We start from the raw sequence: 17665 nt of genomic DNA on the forward strand, positions 1-17665 counted from the left end.
AGACACACCTGCTGCACGGCATACTGGATCTCCGGTCAAGTCAGAGTGAGGTACTGGAGAGCACCAACGAGAGACTGGTAGAAAGCAGCATCCGAAATAGGAGAACCATCCGTGGTAGAAAGCTTGGCCTTCGTATCAACAGGCGTAGCGGCAGGCTTGCAGTTAAGCATGCCGGTGCGCTCCAGGAGCTCGTGAGCGTACTTCCGCTGATGAAGGAAGAAGCCATCCGGACGGCGCACCACCTCGACACCGAGGAAGTAGTGCAAAGGACCCAAGTCCTTGATGGCGAACTCAGCGCGAAGACGAGCCATGAGCTGACTGAGGAGGCCAGCCGTACATGCCGTCAGGATGATGTCATCGACATAAAGCAACAAGTAGGCCATGTTAGAGCCCTGATGACAGACGAAGAGCGAGGCGTCCGAGCGGGTAGAGCGGAACCCAAGCTGGTGGAGAAACGTCGTGATGCGCTGGTACCAAGCGCGCGGAGCCTGCTTGAGTCCGTACAAGGACCGCGAAAGTAGGCACACGTGGTCGGGAAGCGCCGGGTCAACAAACCCAGTGGGCTGCTGGCAGAAGACCTGCTCCTCGAGGTGACCATGAAGGAAGGCGTTCGAGACGTCCATCTGGTGCACCGGCCAAGCACGGGAGACCGCAAGGTGGAGAACCGTGCGTATCGTGCCGGGCTTGACGACCGGAGCGAAGGTGTCGGTGAAGTCGATGCCAGCACGCTGTCGGAAGCCACGAACAACCCAGCGCGCTTTGTAGAGATCAAGGGTACCATCAGGACGGAGCTTGTGTTTGAAAACCCACTTCCCGGTAATCACGTTGGCGTGCCGGGGACGGGGAACAAGCTGCCACGTCCGGTTGCGCAACAGGGCGTCAAACTCCTCTTGCATCGCAGCCATTCAGAGCGGGTCACGAAGAGCGGCTCGAACGGAGGACGACAACGGGGACGACTCAGAGGTGGATGCCGCATGGACATAGTCATCCGAGGCGTAGCGAGAGCTCGGCCGAAGGACGCCCGTACGGGCGCGGGTGACTAGACCGGCCACATGTGCCGGGGGAGGCGCCGACATCGAGGGTGCTAGGGGCGCCGAGGGGGCCAGGGGCGCCGGGGGGGGGGGGCGCCAACGTCGGGGGCGCCGGGGGCGCCAACGTCGCGGCTGTAGGAGGCGCCGTAAGCGAGGGGCGCGCCTCAAAGCCAGGGGGCGGGCTAAGAGAGGCGCGCGAGCGCCCTGGGACAGGCATCGAAGAGCCCGCGTCACCAGTGGCGGGAGGAACGGCCGGGGGTACCTGCTGAAACAGAAACACATGCTCATCAAAGTAAACGTGCCGGGAAGTGAAGACACGATGGGAGACGGGATCGTAGCACTGACATCCCTTGGAGTTAGAGGGGTAGCCGATGAAAATGCAAGCGACAGAACGAGGTGCGAGTTTGTGAGGAGCGGAGTCGGCAGTGCTAGGATAGCAAAGGCACCCGAAAATACGCAAGCCATCATAAGATGGGGGCGTACCGAAGAGAAGATGGTGAGGTGCATAGTTCCACCGTGGGCGGCAAGGGCGAATGTTAAGGAGAAGTGAAGCAGTAGCGAGTGCGTCCGGCCAGAAACGAGGCGGCACATTAGCATGGAACAAGCGCGTGCGAACGCAGTCGTTCAGAGTGCGAAGGACGCGTTCGGCTCGACCGTTCTGCTGTGAAGTATACGGGCATGTGAGACGAAAAAATGTGCCGTGGTGCGACAGAAAAGTGCGGAAAGCAAGGTTGTTGAACTCTTTTCCATTGTCAGTCTGAAGAGCAAGAATGGGACGCCCAAACTGCGTGCTGACATAGGAGTAAAAAGCCGTCAAAGTGGAGAGTGTGTCTGACTTTCGTCGTAAAGGAAACGTCCACACATAGTGAGAATAATCATCAAGGATAACCAGATAATATAAATAGCCCGAATTACTAGGAACCGGAGAGGTCCACACATCGCTATGAATCAACTGAAAAGGAAAAGAAGCTATGGTGGTGGAGTTATTAAACGGGAGGCGAACATGTTTGCTGACACGACATGCATGACAGGTGTGATCCTCTATCTTATTACAACTGAAACTGAAACTCCTAAGAATATGACGAAGTGTGACGGGGTTGGGATGACCCAAACGAGCGTGCCAGAGATCGACGCCGGCGGAGAGAGCAACCGGTGCAGTGGTGGAGGTGGACGACGGATGCACCGGATAGAGCTCGTCGAGGCTGTCACATCGGTGAAGTACCATCCTGGTTCGAGCGTCCTTGACACAAAAACCGAGCTCGTCAAATTCAACAGTAACAGGATTTTCACGGGTTAAACAACGAACGGAAACAAGGTTCATAATAAGATGAGGTGAGACAAGTATGTTAGACAAAGTAATAGGCATGGAATTAGAAGGAAAAGAAGTGTGCCCGACATGTGTGATAGGGAGGGTGGAACCGTCGCCGACAATGATGCGGCGCTTGGTGGTGATGGGAGTGAAGGAGGCAAGATTACCGGGATGAGCAAACATGTGAGCCGTAGCCCCGGTGTCCATGTACCAATCACCGCCTCCAGTGTAGTTGTTCGGCGTAGGTGCGGCGAGGAGCGCCGGATCCCAAGGAGCCGGTGGCAGGGCCGGCGAGGGTGGCGTCGGGGTCGCAGGGAGACCGTAGGCGCCACTTAGCTGCGGCAGTGGGTATCCTCCGTACGACTACGGAGCTGCGTAGTACGCCTGATGCGTCGGTGGGCGCGGCACAGGAAGGGTCGGTGCAGGAGCCCGTGGAACCGGCATGGTGTAGGCATGAACGACACCGGTCCACGGGTTGTAGCCGGAGGCCCACGGAGGGGGCACCTGGAACTGCTGCTGCTGTTGACGTGGCTGGCCGGCACCCGACGGCTGCTGCTGCTGACCACCGCGGCGGCCCCCACCGCGCCGACCCCCGCAGCGCCGTTCGGCGGGAGGGGCAGGCAGCCCATAGGGCAGCCGGAGTAGCCCCTACTGCTGGGTGGCCGGGTACGGCGGCGGCACCGGGGATGGCGCTGCGGAGGGGGCGCGGTCGGGGCGGCGGGAGGCGCCGCGGGTGGTGCCGGCGGCGAGAGCGGTGTGGATGGCCCGCGCCTTCACCTGCTTCATCCGCCGCTCCTCCAAGCGGAGATACGCAGCGAACTTGGCGAAGGACGGGTTGGGGATGAGGCTGAGATTCGCCGCGGCGTTGCCGAAGTCCTCGTTGAGCCCGGCGGTGAGCGTGCTGAGGAGGAGGTCATCATCGATCTTCGCGCCAATACCGCGGAGCTCGTCAGCGAGAGTTTTCAGGCGGCGACAATAGTCGTCGATGGAGGTGTTGTCCTGGTGACACCCAAAAAACTCTTGCTGCAAAAAAACACAACGCTGGAGTTGATTGTCGGTGAAGAGCCCGTTCAGTGTGGTCCACACGTCGCAGGCATCGTCACCGTCCGCCATGACCGTCTGGAAGAGGTCCGGCGAGATGGTGAGGAAAAACGAGCGGATGATCGTGGTGTCGATGGTGGACCAGTCATGGAACCGGGGACAAGGCTGGAGTCGACGGTGCCGTCCATGTGGTCGATGAGGTGATACTCCCGAAACACGAGGAGAAAATACGTCATCCACGTGTAGTAGGAGGAGTCCGTCTGGAAGAGACGAACCGACACCGGCTCGAAGATGTTCAGGTTGCAGAGGACGTTCACATTAGAAGGGTTGGCGTTGACGAACGGGTTGGAATTGGTGGACGCGGAAGAGGTGACGGACGACATCGCAAGGGTGAGACGGCACGGTTGTTGCGGCGAAAACTGAGAGAAAAAGGACAGCTACGACACGAAGCGGCGGGGGCTGCTTGGTGGAGCGGCTCGGAGCTAGCGAACGCGGGCGGCGTGACGCGGCGGCGATGTGTGCTAGCGAGCTGGGGTAGCGATCAATTGATTTGTTGGCAACTAGTGGGAAAGTGTGCATGCACGATCAATGGTTTGGCGGCTAGCGGGGAAGTGTGCAGGCGCGATCGGTGGCTGGCTTTGTTTGGCGGCTAGCGGGGAGGTGTCCTGGCGCGAGCGAGAGGCGGCCAGCGGGCGTGACCGGGAGGCGGCGAGAAGCGCGAGAGGCGCGCGGCTAGCGGGGAGGGAGGCACACGGCGGCGGCGGAGGCAAGGAGAAAACCTTAAAAACTGATACCATGTATGATGTGGCAATTATGTGTTGTATTCCTCAGGTGCAAACGCACGTATATATAATGTACAGAAGTAGGCTACGACCTCAACTATACAAGACAATTAGAAGGTGGACTCCATACATAAATATGCACAACACATATACTCAACAAATAGAATTCAAAGTAGCCAAATGGTTGAGAAAGAACATTTATTGTCAATCTAATCATGCCATCCAAACACCTCTTTAATTAGAGTTAATATAGGGTTAGAATCTAACTCTAACCTCTAACTCATATCCAAACAGGACCGTAGTATGAGTACAAGTGGAGTTCCCGTGGTTGGCAAGCAACGGGACAAAACTGACAACGCGTCCGAGGCAACGAGACAGAGCGCAGTGAGTATGAGTTTAAAAGCCCAAGTCCTATAAACAAAACAAGTCTTCTTGCTGCACCGCGTCTTCATCAGTGTGGAAACCTCCAACGAAGCTGCTACTCTGCTTTCTCGCTCGCCCAACCTCTTTGATTCTGGCCTTATATATACGGATTGCATCCTTGCAGCGAAGGGCACTCTGCTTCTCACCCACCGCAAGCTCCACCTCCACTCCACTCACAACCAGACGCAGCAGCCAGCCAGCAATGACGCAGAGGATCGTGATCGCCGTGCAGATGGCGAGCAGCAGGTGCCGGTCCAAGGCGCTGGCGCTGGTGGCGGCCACGCCGGGGGTGGACTCGGTGGCGCTGGCCGGGGACGCCAAGGACCAGGTGGTGGTCGTCGGCCACGGCGTCGACTCGGCCAAGCTCACCAGCGCCCTTCGCAGGAAGGTCGGCCACGCGCAGCTGCTGCAGGTCGGCGACGTCAAGAAGGAGGACCCGAAGAAGCCGGCGGCCGCCGTGGTCGAACACTACCCGCACTCGGGGTACTCCTACCCGTACGGCTACTACTACCCATCGCAACCGGCGCCGGTGAACGTCTTCTACGGGCAGCAGCACTACCCTGCAGCCGCGGTCGAGGCGTGCGGGTACCCATGCTCGCGGCCGGAGCCGGGCACCTGTTCGGTAATGTAGATATGGAAGGAGGAATTTGTTGGTTAATCCTGCCGCGTGTATGTACTAAGGTTCAGCTAGCAATAGTGTCGAATTTCAGTTAGTTACTGGCATCAAGTTCAGTTCTTGTGTTTGCTTAGATCCTATTCCTATGTAATCGCCTGCGACCTGCAGTTCAAAGCCTCAAAGAGCAGAGTTTCTAACAAGCAGACCGTCGGCATGAGAGTCAAATGCGCCACTAGTCGATGAACTCAAACTGATTGCACACTTTAGGCCAACAACTCAAGAAGTGATCGGATTTAGTCCGTAAACCCGTTGATTTGATCAAATAAAGCCAAAACCGGCCGGACAGGGAAGAAAACGGCCACATGGATGCCATGTCATCATTCCTTTGACTGCTCGTGAATTCACTATTCTTAACAGGGGTCTACTTGCAAAATGGCCTGGTTTTTTTTCATAAACCATGCTAAAGTCGTTTGGAGTGAAAAAGTACTTTATTAGAAAATTGTACCTCACCTGTTAGGAATATGCAATGTCTCAATGACCACTACAACAACACCAGGTTTGCACACCGAAATGCAGCCCAGAGGATCTATTTATACGTAGAATCAGGAGAGAGAGAGAAAAATCAGGCATTCCCATCCGATCGTTTTTCAATCAGGCGATCTCTCTCCTTATGTTTCACTTGACTGTTGCCTTACGAATGCTATTGCCATTGAAGTCATGTTCTATATATTGTCTGAAGTGTGAGTTATATATTGAATGTGACATTTTATATTGTCGACAAGATGTATATATATTACTTTTATATATTCCGTCTATTGGAACATAAATCACTTCATAGTGTATATACATGTATAGCAAAAGGCTGCCTATTGGAACATGAATTGCTTCATGGTGTATTGGTCAGGAAGCCAATTTCTAAACTAGACTGCCTGTGTTCAAATCCTTAGAACAAACGTTTTAATATTATATATACATACCCGTTGTTGTTCCAGTGGTTGCTGAGGCATTGTCTATGTTGTACGACCAAGGTTCAAGTCCTAGGAAACACAAATTTTTAGAACCTTTTCACTCCAAAGGACGTTATCATGATTTGTGAAAGAAAACCCGGCCACTTTGCAAATAGACCCCCATAAAAAATAGTGAATTCACAGTAGTTAAAGGGACAATGACATAGCATCTACGTAGCTGGTTTTGGCCTTATTTGATCAAATCAACGAGTTGTGGGGCTAAACCAATCACTTCTCCAGTTGTTGGTCAAAATGTGCAATTAATTTGAGTTCGTGCACTAGTGGTGCATTTCACTCATCGGCATGACAAGCCTGGTTTCCACTTTGCAGTCCAGCAAAATCTGTCACGCGCCCAAAAAATGGACAACATGACGGTGTTACCACAAATATTCTGCTCCAATCCGCAATCGGCTTCCGGAACCGAGATCTGGGGTGGTGGTTTATTCTGATGGTTCCAACAAATTTGATCCTGCAGGGGTTAACACTCAACAGCAGAGATCGTCCACGTCTAGTATGTTCTCCTTTCCTGTGGTATGATGAAAGTCTTCCAACCCAAACCCATTCTTGATAAAACAACCGAGGAAACAAAATACTCGAGTTAGCTACATGTTTGAGATTGGCAGAGACTTCTAGTACCAATTTCAGATGTTTCAGCTGCCAAGCTCACACGTCATGGAGAAGGAAGGATGGTTCATAGGTGTGTTGTTTCAGGGGCACTATATACCAGAATGGGCAAGCGTTTCACAAAAACAAAAAAAAGAATGGCCAAGCACGAGTGCTCTACTTAGTAGTGGAAAACTAACAGTCGTGCTGCAATCGACTAACGCTGCAGTTAAATGCAGAGGTGTTAGGACTAATACTGGAGGTAGTTGCAGTTGCAGAGGTGCTGCTCCATGCGAGAGAAATTCCATCATTCTAAATTAAAAGATACATGTCGTTGTTTTAACTATAATAACCAATTAATGGGAATATGTTGGTATTGGTTAAGGTCATCATGGAAATAAGTCAAATAACTAGAAGGAAACTGGATAAAATAAAATAACTTTCTTAGGGGTCTTTATGAGAAGATCATAGTTAAGATCATGGTGGAAGAAACCACAAATATATTGTTAGCAAGGAAAGATCACTTAAGTGAAGGAAATATGCCCTAGAGGCAATAATAAAGTTATTATTTATTTCCTTGTATCATGATAAAAGTTTATTATTCATGCTAGAATTGTACTAACGGGAAACATAATACATGTGTGAAAACATAGACAAACAGAGTGTCACTAGTATGCCTCTACTTGACTAGCTCGTTAATTAAAGATGGTTATGTTTCCTAACCATAGACAAAGAGTTGTTATTTGATTAACGGGATCACATCATTAGTTGAATAATCTGATTGACATGACCCATTCCATTAGCTTAGCACCCGATCGTTTAGTATGTTGCTATTGCTTTCTTCATGACTTATACATGTTCCTATGACTATCGTTCCGAATTGGACAAGGAGAGGGGGCCGGCCCCCCTTCCTCCTCTCTCTCCTCTTCCCCCCCTCCACGAATCCTATTCCAACTAGGAAAGGGGGGGAGTCCTACTCCCAGAAGGAGTATGACTCCTCCTGGCGCGCCACACCTTGGCCGGCCGGCCCCCCTCCCTTGAACCTTTATATACGGAGGCAGGGCACCCCTAGAGACACAAGTTGATCCACGTGATCATATTCTTAGCCGTGTGCGGTGCACCTTCCACCATAGTCCTCGATAATATTGTAGCGGTGCTTAGGCGAAGCCCTGCGACGGTAGTACATCAAGATCGTCACCACGCCGTCGTGCTGACGGAACTCTTCCCCGACACTTTGCTGGATCGGAGTCCGGGGATCGTCATCGAGCTGAACGTGTGCTAGAACTCGGAGGTGCCGTAGTTTCGGTGCTTGATCGGTCGGGCCGTGGAGACGTACGACTACATCAACCAAACGCTTCCGTTGTCGATCTACAAGGGTACGTAGATCATACTCTCCCCTCTCGTTGCTATGCATCACCATGATCTTGCGTGAGCGTAGGAAAATTTTAAAACTACTACGAAACCCAACATCAAGGTCATGGTGGAAGAAACCACAGATATATTGTTAGCAGGGAAAAATAAAAAATCCGTAGGTTCCTGGAAAAGAGTGGTGATTAAGTTGTTGTTTAGATATTTACTACTTGAATATCAAAGATCACTAATTATGGCAGGACAAACAAAGTCTGGCAGTTGGATGATGAGGTGATTTTAGATATCTTGCCAAGGTGGGCACCAAGGAGCTCTCCAAAGAGAAATGTTTTACCTCGGTGAGTTGGAAGAAAGAGTGTCCTTTGAGCATAGGGAGTAACTTAAGTATGGAGGTCCAGAAAGTAGATTTTGGGAATTTAGAACTAGCAGCCCAAAGAGAGGAGTCAGCAAAATAATTAGACTTGAGGATGAGGTAGAGGTGGTAGGTGGGAGAGGCAGCAATTCTCTAGGCAGTAGAAAGAATGAGACCCTGATTAATGGCCTTGATATTTCTAATACCCAACCCCTCACCCTCCTGCTTGGAAGGGCAAATGTCTTTTCACACTCTAAAATAAAGGCTGTTGGATGAGCTATCCTTTTTAATTCCCGTCCACCAAAAAATCCTGATCATAGCGGTTAGTTTAGCGATAAATTTCTTTGCTAATAAAATGGTAGACATGCAATAAATTTCTTTGCTATCTAACTAGTTCCAGCCTAGCAGCATGCGAGCGCATGTTGGCTTTGTAAGAGGGCAACTTAGCCATAAATTTATCAAGCACAAAATTGTAAGGAGTGGTTCTATTTTTTGCCAGAAGAATGAGTGGGTGACCTAGGTGAGTGAAATCACTGTTCATAGCTGGAACTAGGAAAATGGACATTGGCGCTGAAAAGGATAGCAGATTTGTTCCATTTTTGGGTTTGACCTGACTTAGCACAAATGTGTTGGAGAATGTGTGCCATCTCGGATGCTTCCTGATGAGTTGCTTGTCCACAAATCAGAAGGTCATTTGCAAAAAGCAAAGAGTGGACAGGAGGACAATTTAGTCCAAGCACGATGCCCAGTGGCGAAGCTAGCAGAGAACGGCAGGGGGAGGGGGGGGGGAGGCGGGGGCTAATAACTATTTTTTTAAATCTTAGCCCCTACAAAAAATTCTTCGGTGTTTTGTCTAATCATAGGGGGGCCATAGCCTCCCACCCGAAATGCACATAGCTCCGGCATTGACGATACCCTCCAAGTTTTTAGCTGTCATAGCATCATTGAGAGACAAAGAAAGCTCATTAATAGTCAGCACAAAAAGATAGGAGGATAATGGACAACCCTGCCTGATACCTTTGCTACTCCCGAATCTTCAAAGTTTGCCCATTAATGATAACATAAGACAAGAGAATACATGCATTGATAGATCAAAATAACAAAATAACCATGTGGCCATTTGCGTGTGAGAGAAGAGACAATGAAATTCCATTCTGAACGACGGATAGCTTTTGCAATGTCAAATTTTAGCATAAAACCATGATACTTCCATGATCTAATGGCAAAAGAATGGGTAATTTCCTGAGTGATAATAATGTTATCACTAACACGTTAGCCCTCTATGAAAGCTTGTTGAGACAGGTGAATGTAATCCGAAAAGTGAGGCTTGAACCTATTTGCAAGAATTTTAGCAATGGTCTAATAAGTTGGCACCACTTGGTCGATGGTAAATCATTCGACATCCAACGCAACACGTACTACACGTGACTCAACACTTATTATGTTGATGCCCTTTTCCTTTTGAGAGATGTTCCCCTTTTGATGTGGTATGTAATTGGTATTACGACCTTATTCAAAGGGAAGGATATTCATAGCAAAAGCAAGTGGTCGCAAAAAGTGTCGACTATTTTGGTTCATTTGAGAATCTTGTTGTTGTACGTGTGTACCCCATAACCAAGGGTGTTTGAATGTTCTAGAATTTAGTAGAATTTTCAACCCCCGTTTCGAAAGATAGTAGTTGGTTGGAATGCAACTAGAACCAAGCGGTCCAAGGTCCGATGGTACATGAAGAGCGGCATGAAGGAAGATGTCGGTAGTAGCTACACCTTCCAGGGGGAATGTATCTAGTGCACCAACATCGAGCGCCGGATGCCGTAACACATTTTAAAATGTTTGAAAAAAAATCTAGCATATTGACACAACATCAATCTAAGTTGTCACAAAATTTAATACTAAAATTCTAAACATTGACTGAGATACAAAAATGATAAAATTGACATTAATGTGATAATAGGCCAACTCTAAAACCCAAATTACGTTATGTACTATTCAATTTTGAATTTGTCCTTTATGTGAAATAATATGTCATGCGCCCGGGCACTATGTCTCGCCGGTAGAAATTTCTGATACCGTATCGGTTCCTATTAGGAATTGCCTACGGGCGAGTGACTATCGTGCCGCTCCATTAGCGCAGGTTTCCTGCCGCCCATGTCACTTTAGGTTCGCTCAGCTCCATTTCTTTTCCTTTTTGGTTTTCTTTATTTTTTCTTTGTTTTGTTTTTTTCACGTGTCTTCATCATTATTTTGTTTTTTTTCCTTCATTATAATTTGGTTTCTTCATTTTTTCACCGGTATTCTTTGCCTTTTATTTTGTTTCTTTGTTATACTTTGGTTTTCTTTGTTTCTTTCTTGGTTTTTTACTTATGTTATTTTGTCGAGTTTATTTTTAAAAACAGTTTACTTTTTCTCAATACTCAATGTACATTTTTTAGCGCATACATGAAACATTTTTTTGATACACGTTGGAGAATTTTCAAATTCTTCATGTATATTTAATAAAAATGCATGGTTTGAACAATTTTTGTGAATAGAAGGTAATATTTCAAAATACACATCACACACTTTCATAATGGCGATAAACATTTTTCTAAACTAAGTAAATATTTTTTCCTGTGTATAATTTTTTATCAAAATTTCACAGACATTTTTTGGAAACACGTGAATATTTCTTCAAAATATCATGTACACTTTTTAAATGGAAATAATCATTTATTTACCTACACGAACAATTTTTGGTATTGCATAAGTATTTTTTTAAATGTCCCAAACGTTTTTTAAAAACTTGGTATTTTTTAATTGTACGAATTGTTTTTTACATTACACAAAAAAATTAGGAACACATTTTTAAATACACGAACATATATTTTTGAACGCGGGGGCATTTCTAAAAATGTCACGAACATTTTTTAATGCTAAGAAACATATTTTACATTACACAACCATTTGCTTACATTTTACACATTTAAAAAAAATAATTTACATACTTTTTTAGATGTTAGAATGTTTTTTTATTGCCACATACACTTCTTTGAAAAGTTGTCAATTTGTTTTAAAGTGAGAAGTCCATATTACAACCTCTAACTACCACAAAGTTTAAAACACAACCATAAACTATGAAACCGTCTTGTTCACAACCCTCAACTTTCAAGACCCGACAAATAATAACTATGGACTAGGTTTCTGATCGTTTTTGACTGGTTTTGACTAGATGGTTTCCCAGCACAGGGTTGTAAACAGACAGTTTTGTAGTTCAGGATTGTATTTTAGACTTTCAATGTATTCGATGTTGTAATATGGACTTGTCTCTTTTTTTTAAAACCTACGCTAACAAAAAACTTATACTATGTTAACACTTTTTTTCAAATTCATGGTTTTAATTTTTAAAGTAAGTTTATGTTTTTGAAATATATGCATTTAAAACATTAAAAAAAATTAAAATTTGAGTGACATCAGGATGATGTCAGTATGACAACCCTCGTCCCATACTGGACCAGCCCACCACCTGCTCATTGTAGCATGCTCGGAGCCTCGCAGGCAAGGCGGACATTTGTCTCGCTATAAGCGAGACATAGACACCCCCCCCCCCCGCCCCCCCCCCCCCCCCCCACCTGTCGACTCGTATTACTAGTGGGAGTCGTTTTCTGTCTGCTCTTGATGAACATAATGACGTGCAAACCTATATACTAAGAACCTAAGAGAGGACTGCCCGCTACTTCTAACATTATCATGACATTGCATACTCCACACATCAAAATTGTCATAGCCGTTAAATTTACTATCAAGATTGCCTAGCATCCATCTGATCTACACACGAGAATTCTCTATGGTGCAACATGCACTAGTGGATTCTAAATGGGTTTTTAATCACACTAGATTTAATTATGACACAACCCACTACTTATTTTTTCTAGACGTGCAACCATGTCACGTCAACATATCATGCATATAAGTTATAAGTTACATTTTTTGTGTTAGCATATCCATGCAGCACTGTCACATCATCAGTTCATGCATGCAATTCATCAGTTGTTTTCTTTGGAATGACACTTTTAAATGTAATCTAATTTCTTTTCTCTTTATACATGTTTTTGTTATATGCTTTATATTTTTTAATGTTTTAAATTGTATATCAAGAAAAATACTCTTTCGTTTTATTTTTTATTAATTTTAGTTGTTTATCTAGCATCCAATTATGCATTTAACCAAATTATACAACAATGTGCGGGGTATCGTCTACTTAACGGTCGACATACATCACGAGTTCTGCACACTGACTCGGAAGCCACAGTGCAGTTTGTTTATGCAGCCCCGGCCTCTACTTTCCATGGTGCTCCCAACCAAGCCCAAGTGGTTCTCCTTGTCATCCGCTCTAGCGCGGTAGACAACCAATATATGGTTCCACTAACGCCTAATCTGTTCCTTCCTTTTGATTGCCTTGGGACATTAGCAGCGCACTAGCACGCACTTGCGCATGCACGCTCAAAAGACATGGAGACAAAATTAAGCGGCCGTTATACCATCCACCTCTCGATCGCTTTCCGTTATTCTAAGGAGAATTTCGGACGAGACGATCAGGCCAATATCCAGGCCAGCTATCTATATAAACCATGTTATGTACTGCTCGGATGCTTCAGTCAGCGCTCGAGGGAACTCGGGACTAGAGCTAGAGGGAGCTGAGAGGAAGAAGGGGAAAATGGGCTCCAGTAGGGTTGGTACAGTTTCCCTTGTTCTTCTACTGCTCATCGTCGTTTCGGTTTGCGCCGCAGGTCGGTTGTTTCCCCTGTTCCCAACCTTTTGATTTTGCTGTGCCATAGAAAGTATTTGTCTTCTGTTTGGAGCTAAACTTTTAACTTGGAGATCTTCTGTTGTGGTCTTTGTAGGAGGCAGGGGGCTGGCCGAAGAAAAGATTCAGAAGGTATGCCAATCTACTCGATTATCCATCGATTCAGGCCCTGTACAATACTTGTTTGAGAACTAGATGATTTGTTTGAACTTTGAACTACAAGTTGACAATATAAACTGAATATAATTCGAGGTTCCATATTGAGAAGTTTAAATTTCTATGTATTTGGAGCTATCTTTATCACGAAATAATGTCTTATATTGCTCTCATCTCGCCAAATTCAGGAACATCACAACGCTGTGCACAAGGAGGGAACGACAGCTCCAGGCAGCCATCCAAGGAACCTCATGGTGAAGACGAACGACTACGGCCGCTACGACCCGACTCCAGCGTTCTCCAGGCCTCGCTTCAAGCCTATACCTCACTGATGGACATGACTGCTGCTCTGCTCCTGCACAGAGTCATATATATTTTTAAACTTAGGAAAACCAGTGCCCGAACCAGTGGTTCGCATACCTTGCAGAAACAACAACCACTGGTTCGGGCACTGGTTTTCCTAAGTTTGTATACTATGGTTGTTGTTTCTGCAAGGTATGCGAACCACTGGTTCGGGCACTGGTTTTCCTAAGTTTGTAACTGATATAAGAGTAAGGGTTGTACTGTATGCCAAATATATTTATAGTAATGAAATATGCCAAAAAAATATGTTTAGAAACTCCATTCAGCGATGAATTACAATCGTATACATTTAGTCGCATATAACACATGTTTCACTGGTAAAATTGACTGATCTAAATACATGTGCCACTACTGGAATCGCCGCCTTTGCTGAGTTCCAGAGGCTTTTGTACTCGGCGAATAAATGGTGTAGACGGAACGGAGCAAACATCAAATGCTTTCCAAAGGCTTTTGTATCCGGCAAATAAATGGTGTAGACGGAACAGAGCAAACATCAGGTTCTTTCCAGAGGCTTTTGTACTCAGCAAATAAGGGCTCCTTTTATTCAAACGATTTGTATAGGAATTTCGGAGGATTGTAATCCTTAGAATTTTTTTATGTTGATTGTTTGATTCATAGGATTGAATTCTATAGAATTTTCTCGTAAGGATTTATTTGTACTACTTTCCTTAAGATTTCTAGCATTCATTCAAATCTCTTTGTAAGAATCCTTTATTTTTTCAATGATGCCATCAAACAACCCAAAATCATATAGGATTGAGATGACCATAGAATTCTAATCCTATGTTTTTCTATTCCCGTGTTTTTAAAATCCCACGAATCAAAGAGAATGGTGTAGACGGAATTGAGCAAACATCAAGTGCTTTCCAGAGGCTTTTGTACATGGCTTATGGTGCAAACGGAGCAAACATCAAGGGCACCACGTGTCACAGAGGCTTTGTGAGTGCTGCACTTGGCAAAGGTTCAATGCTTTACCGAGTGTTAAATGCGGCAATCTATTGAGCTGATTTAAAAAAACATCACCATCACTGCCATGTACTGCCGATGCGCAGGTGCCGCAGACCACAGAGGGGACATGCATAACAGGGAAAAAGAGAACAATTAATGTACAAAAAAGAAACAAGAGAAAGGAGAACAAAACGGAAAAATAAAAACACATGTTTGTTGTGTCTCCAAACAAAAGACACTCGGCAAAGAGAAATGACAAGAAAATTTAAAAGAAAAAAGAAATATTTGCCAGTGCAAAAAAGGAACTCAGCAAAGATTTCTTTGCCTAGTTCAATAAAAAGGGTACTCAGAAAAGGTGGTGTTTGTCTAGTTCTCTGATAAAATACACTTGGCAAACACTTAGAACTGGGTGAATCCCAGATTCCAGTAGTGTGCCCACCTTACAGAGCTGGATAGAGGCGGTCTCAACGGTCCGTGTTGGTTCGGAAATCGGAATCTACCACTAGTAGGATTAAAACGTAACATAGATCTTTAACCTAGCTCGAATCATTCACGAAACATGCATAGATCTTCAATCCGACTCAGATCATTAACGAAACACAATGAACACGCGAGGCAGGATGGGCGAAGGAGGACTCTTCTGACGATCTTAATAGTGTGGGAAGGAATCAACTTTATATGTTGGTCCAACACATCCTCCACAAGTAGGGTGAGACTAAACTTCCATATCCTTCTTGTCATGCATGAACGGGCCATAAGAGCCTAGTGTATCCTAGGAATTATTGTAAAAGATAATTGGAGTAGGCCCCATAATTCCAATACACCCTCATTCATATATAAATGATGTTACATACGTACATACGTTGGTAGATTTTATAGAAATTTATAGATTTTCAATACCTTGAATCATTATAGTTTGTATTTACATTGTTTTTTAATACCAAAGGCTATGTAATAAAATATATTTAAGTCAAACTATCCTTATGAGGCCATCCATACTAATACTAAAATTATGCACCGGTCATTGGGAAAACCGATGTCATCTTCCTCCTGAACTCGCCGCCAAGAGCACCACGCAAGCGAAGCTTGATGCCACCTCTAGATCTTCGAAACACTATTGGAGTGGGAGGCCAACTTCCACCATTGGAGTGGGAGGCCAACTGCGACGAGGCCTCTCCTCCTTGGCCATCCTCTCGGGCTGGTGCCTTTGGAAGCACCGCAACCGATACCTGTTCGACGGCGATCGACCCTCCATCAGCTACATCGTCCACGCCGTCCAGGAGGAGGCCCGGCTTTGGGCACGCGCCAGCGCCATAGGGTTAACGCACATCATACCCGAGACGTAGCCCCATGTAGACCATGGGAGGCGCGCCCACAAAACTCAATCATGCCATCCTTGTAGGCGATTGATCTCTGGCACCACTTCTGTACGCTACTTGTAACATAAACTCTGCACTTCCGTTCCATCTATCAATGAAATGATATGCAAGCCTGTTGCGTATTCGCGAAAAAGAAACACCATTGGAGTCGGGAAACGTTCTTGACACAACGGTCGGTGGTCGTAGCTCAGGGATGTCTGCGACAGTGATCTCGAAATAGATTGTCGTCCCGGAGAAGAAGGCGACCAAATAGATTTGGTGAGACGACGTAATATAACAAGATTTCTGACGACGCCGAAGTGGACCGAATTCGCCAATCAAAGGACGACATTGTCCACTTCTTGCCGAAAGATACTACCTTCAAAGAGCACGTACATAGCATGAAGACACAAATAGATCCACCACTTGTTGCTAAGACCACTGCTATTCAACGATACTACCTTCAAAAAGCAATGACCATACGATCCCCTACCCTCCCCAACCTTGCCCATAAGATCACTGATGTTCAATACTACATTCGAAGATACTGCCTTCAAAAAGAAACGACCATACTATCCCCTACCCTCCTCAACCTTGTCAATAAGACCACTGTTGATGAGGTGGACCAGGAGTCAGAAATGAATTATTCTTGATCCACACAGCGTTGCCATCGCCACTACCACACCGACACTGGGGGGGGGGGACCCTAATTCTACGAGACCTAATTATAGCACCACAACGCATATCCAAGGTTCCCAGCCCCTCCCGCCGCCGGAGCATCAAGCGAAGGAGGAGGGGACTCGTGTCCTCGTCGCCGGAGAGCAGTGGAGTAGTGGCAGCTAGGGTTTCTGAAAAGTGAGTCGGCTTATTTTTGCAGGATAGTTCATGGCATTTACACGTTCACTGATGTTTTTTGACCATCAGTCCTTGTAGGCATATGTTAGTAAATAAAAACATCATGGTAATATTGTTCCATCTATTGAAGCTTTTCTCTGATTGTGTATATTTTGTATACATAAGTAGTGAAAATTATAACACTGATACTGCATCCTGTCAGTTTATTATTTGGACATTCCGTTTAACAAACGCTTTGCTAATGCTCATTAGTCGATGTTTGGAGGGTCAATTTCATGTAGAGATCCTTGCAAGAATGACATGAATTTATAAATGTCGAGGACACTTTTCTAGCATTGGATAAATAAATCAGTTTTTGAACTATCACTGGGAGAGGGTCCCCACCTGAATGCATTATGCAAAGCATTGTCATGGAAGTTGTTACAAGGGTGTGCTAGAGCGTGAGGCTAGGCATTGTCGCTAAGACACAGTGGCAACCTTTTGCGTAGGCTTAGGGAATCTAAAACACCAAAGAGTAAAACCAGAGACAATGCTCCTTATGGTTACAAGGGGGTGTGAAGATCGTTTCGAAAGGTGACAACATTTCACGAGTCCCAAAGCTACCATAGGATGGACATAGCAACATCCAACCATAGCTGATTGTCAAGGCTTGGAGGTGGTTTGGACATCC

At 46.0% G+C, this 17665-nt stretch overlaps 2 protein-coding genes across 2 annotated transcripts; both read left to right on the forward strand.

Moving 5' to 3' along the window:
- Positions 1-4726: 4726 nt before the first annotated feature.
- On the forward strand, positions 4727-5335 carry LOC125550418 (disease resistance protein Pik-1-like). The gene has a single exon (XM_048713439.1). The coding sequence runs from the start codon at positions 4789-4791 to the stop codon at positions 5215-5217; it is 429 nt and encodes a 142-aa protein (XP_048569396.1). The 5' UTR covers positions 4727-4788; the 3' UTR covers positions 5218-5335.
- A 7804-nt stretch (positions 5336-13139) lies between these two features.
- Positions 13140-14095, forward strand: LOC125550501. The gene is made up of 3 exons (XM_048713548.1): positions 13140-13298; positions 13413-13447; positions 13660-14095. The coding sequence occupies exons 1-3, from the start codon at positions 13145-13147 to the stop codon at positions 13801-13803; spliced, it is 333 nt and encodes a 110-aa protein (XP_048569505.1). The 5' UTR covers positions 13140-13144; the 3' UTR covers positions 13804-14095.
- The last annotated feature ends 3570 nt before the right edge of the window (positions 14096-17665 follow it).

This window comes from Triticum urartu, chromosome 1, assembly GCF_003073215.2.
Source record: "Triticum urartu cultivar G1812 chromosome 1, Tu2.1, whole genome shotgun sequence".
In the NCBI taxonomy this organism is placed as follows: Eukaryota; Viridiplantae; Streptophyta; class Magnoliopsida; order Poales; family Poaceae; genus Triticum; species Triticum urartu.